This window comes from Sinocyclocheilus rhinocerous, unplaced genomic scaffold, assembly GCF_001515625.1.
Source record: "Sinocyclocheilus rhinocerous isolate Xijiao unplaced genomic scaffold, SAMN03320098_v1.1 scaffold736, whole genome shotgun sequence".
Taxonomy (NCBI): domain Eukaryota; kingdom Metazoa; phylum Chordata; class Actinopteri; order Cypriniformes; family Cyprinidae; genus Sinocyclocheilus; species Sinocyclocheilus rhinocerous.
In genome coordinates this window covers 436,942-440,025 of record NW_015631744.1, presented here as the reverse complement: position 1 = coordinate 440,025, position 3,084 = coordinate 436,942, and the positions used below count along the sequence as shown (strand labels likewise).

General features: G+C 28.7%; 1 protein-coding gene across 1 annotated transcript in view; it reads right to left on the bottom strand.

Moving 5' to 3' along the window:
- LOC107741968 (PDZ domain-containing RING finger protein 4) overlaps positions 1–3,084 on the bottom strand; it is a 60,546-nt gene that overhangs the window by 4,710 nt on the left and 52,752 nt on the right. The window contains exon 7 of the mRNA XM_016554794.1: positions 1,207–1,320. Within this exon, the coding sequence (XP_016410280.1) occupies positions 1,207–1,320 (114 nt within the window). The remainder of the gene's footprint in view (positions 1–1,206; positions 1,321–3,084) is intronic.

The following is a 3,084-nucleotide window of genomic DNA, read 5'->3' as shown; positions in this document are numbered from 1 at the left end:
GGAGCCCCAGCATACCTGGTCTCAGCCCGCGGCCCTCAGTTCACTGCCCAGTTACTCAATGATACCTGCAAGCGATGGGGTGTAGTTCAAAAACTCAGTACAGCATATCATCCACAGACCAACTTAACTGAGAGGATCAACAGCACTGTTGAAAGGCAAAAAGCTCTTCTTGACCAAGTGAGGGAGAAGACCAGTCAAGCCCAAGAGAGACAAGGCAGATACTACAATAAACGTAGGAAGCCGAACCATACATCAATGGACAGCTAATTTATTCAGCTTTCAGATGATGCATTAATCTCAATTTCGAAAAATTGACCGTTATGACTGGTTTTGTGTTCCAGGGTCACATATATAAACATTCTTGCTTGAGAGCAAGAATTGAGTAATGTTTTCTGAAAAAATCTAAATTAAGTAAGTTTATACTTCAAACAAGAACAAATATCAGCCAGTGAGGTAAAAAAAAAACAATTCAAAATGAAAATCCAATGGCAGATATTTGTTCTTGTTTTAAATATAAACTCTATAAACATATTTTTGATATTTTTTGTTAGAAAAACAAGATTTTATATCTTCTGTAATTTTGCTTCTGAAGTAAATATATATTAATTTAGGAACATTTAGATATTTGTACTGGAAAACAAGACAAAAATACTACAAAAATAGGAAATTTAAAACTAAATTAAAACCATTAAAAAAAACATTTTTGTAACTTGAAATAAAATAAATATTAACTGAATAAAATCTTATGAAATATTAAAAACATAGCTTTTATTAATTTTTATTTCAGTAGCTGAAATAAAATATATGTAATAATTTTATGAAAAAAAAAAACTACTGAAAATGGGAAAAAAACAAACATTACTTTAAGTAAAATGAACATGAAAGCAGAAAAAATAAAATCTAATTCAAAATATTAAAATATTTGTTAATATTCTGAATAGGATTTTCTTTATATTTTTTCTGTTTTCACTTTAATTTTAAATAAAGTTTTAGTAATTTAGTTTTGTGTTTTTGTCGTTTTATATTTTATTTAAATTCGTCTATGCTACTTATTCAGTTTTAGTTTATTCAGTTTTAGTTAAACTAAATACAAATGAGAAATGTTGCCTTGGCAGCTAGCTAGAATACGTTTATATTTTTTCCAGCACGAACATTTCAAGAGAAAGCAGAGTTTCCAGCTGAAGTGCGTGATGATTGTTCTCTGACCTTCTGGTCTTCCTCTCGAGTCGCTCTCTTCATCTCCTCCTCCTCCTCCTCCAGCATCTCCATCTTCAGCTCCTCTAAGTATTCGCTGTGCTCGTCATCCAGCCACGGCTCATCCTGAACATGATGCATAAAGAAGATCAAGCTCTTTTGGCCCATTATGACGGTTCATGGTGACATTACATTATGCTTACATCTGAACAAACACGCTTCAATCGTGTCAGATTAAGTGAAGAATTGCACGACTCGTTATCCTGAAGCCCAATACAGCGATCTGTCAGTGTTACCATGGAAACGGTGTCTGTCCACTCCCATGATGCACTGCGAATGACGTAAGCTCTTGGGAACACGTTTAGCTCATAAAAACATTGTGGGAATGTTGTTTTGAAATGTTTCTAAAACGTTGAAATGTCCAGTTTTCCTGTCGTGGTTATTACGTTATTTAAATGTTATAAAAACGTTCCTTCCGTCATTCTACTAACTTGAGTTTCATTCGGAATATAACGTTATTTGAACATTTATTTTCATACCCCAAGAACATTAAAATGTCCAGTTTTCTTGTGATTAGAACGTTATTTAAAGATTAAAATGTGTCTTGGAATGTTCTACTAATTCCATTTTCACCCATAATATAACGGCATTTGAATGTTTATTTTCTTATTCTAAGAAATCATGAATATGTACTAAAAATCAGTGTTATTTTAGTATCACTGAGGTACTATAATAGCTTGTTATTTTTATTTTTTATAAATAATATATTTTATTTATATTATACACCTCTGTTTTCATTTTCATTTTAAATATTTAGTTATTTTGTTGTTTTTAAAATAGCTTTTATTCATCTTTATTTCATTTTAAAAGTAGGTGAAATAAAATAAGCTTAAGATTTATTATATTTTATTTCAGTTATAATTTATTTTAAAGAAACCCATATTTTCCCCATTTTTCACTTGCTCAATTCTTAATCACTCAAGTTTCATAAATTTATGATTTACACTACTGTATTAAAAAAAAACATGAAAATTAAGGACACACCAAAAAATCTCATCACTGTATGTAATATGAAAATCAGTAAAATCAGGGTTATTTTTTAGTTTATATTTGTTTTAATTAAAATTTTTGTTAAAGTTTTAGTAATTTTTATTGTGCGTTTTGATTCTTTTTTTATTTTGTCATTTAAAAAAATAAATTTTAATGTCGTTTTTAGTGCTGTAGAACTAGATTAATTATACACAGTACACACACACATATGTAAACAAAAACTTTTATTTTATCTCATTTTCGTTTAGTTTAACTTTATTTACTTAACCATCTCTAAAATTGAAATAAAAATTATACTTATTTAAAAACAACAAAAATAAAAATGACAAAAGCACAACAAAATTACTAATTTAACTAAAATTATATTTTCTGTTTTCACTTTAATTCTAATTAAAGTTTTAGTAATTTTATGTCATGTCACTATATTTATTTGAAAGTCTATATAGTATTTATTAATTTATATTTATCAGTTTTAAATTATTTAGTATTAGTTATTTTCTTTAAACTTAAACTAAATGAAAATAATAAGTGTTCCCTTGGCAAGTTTTTATTTATTTATTTTTTATTTCAGTTAACATTTATTTTATGCCAAGTAACATTTTTTAAAATGTTTTTAGTAGGGGTGCTCCGATCAGGATTTTTGAGGCTGATCACAGAAAGCAGTATCTGCCGATACCGATCACCGATACCGATCTTTTTAAAGCCTACTTTTTATCATTTATAACTATTTATAGTGATACTCCAATCAGGATTTTTAGACATTTATTCAGGGCCTGAATTTCATTTTTGAAAATGGGGGGAATTCCCCTCTTAGGTGACTCTTGTGAGAGGGGAAGCAGC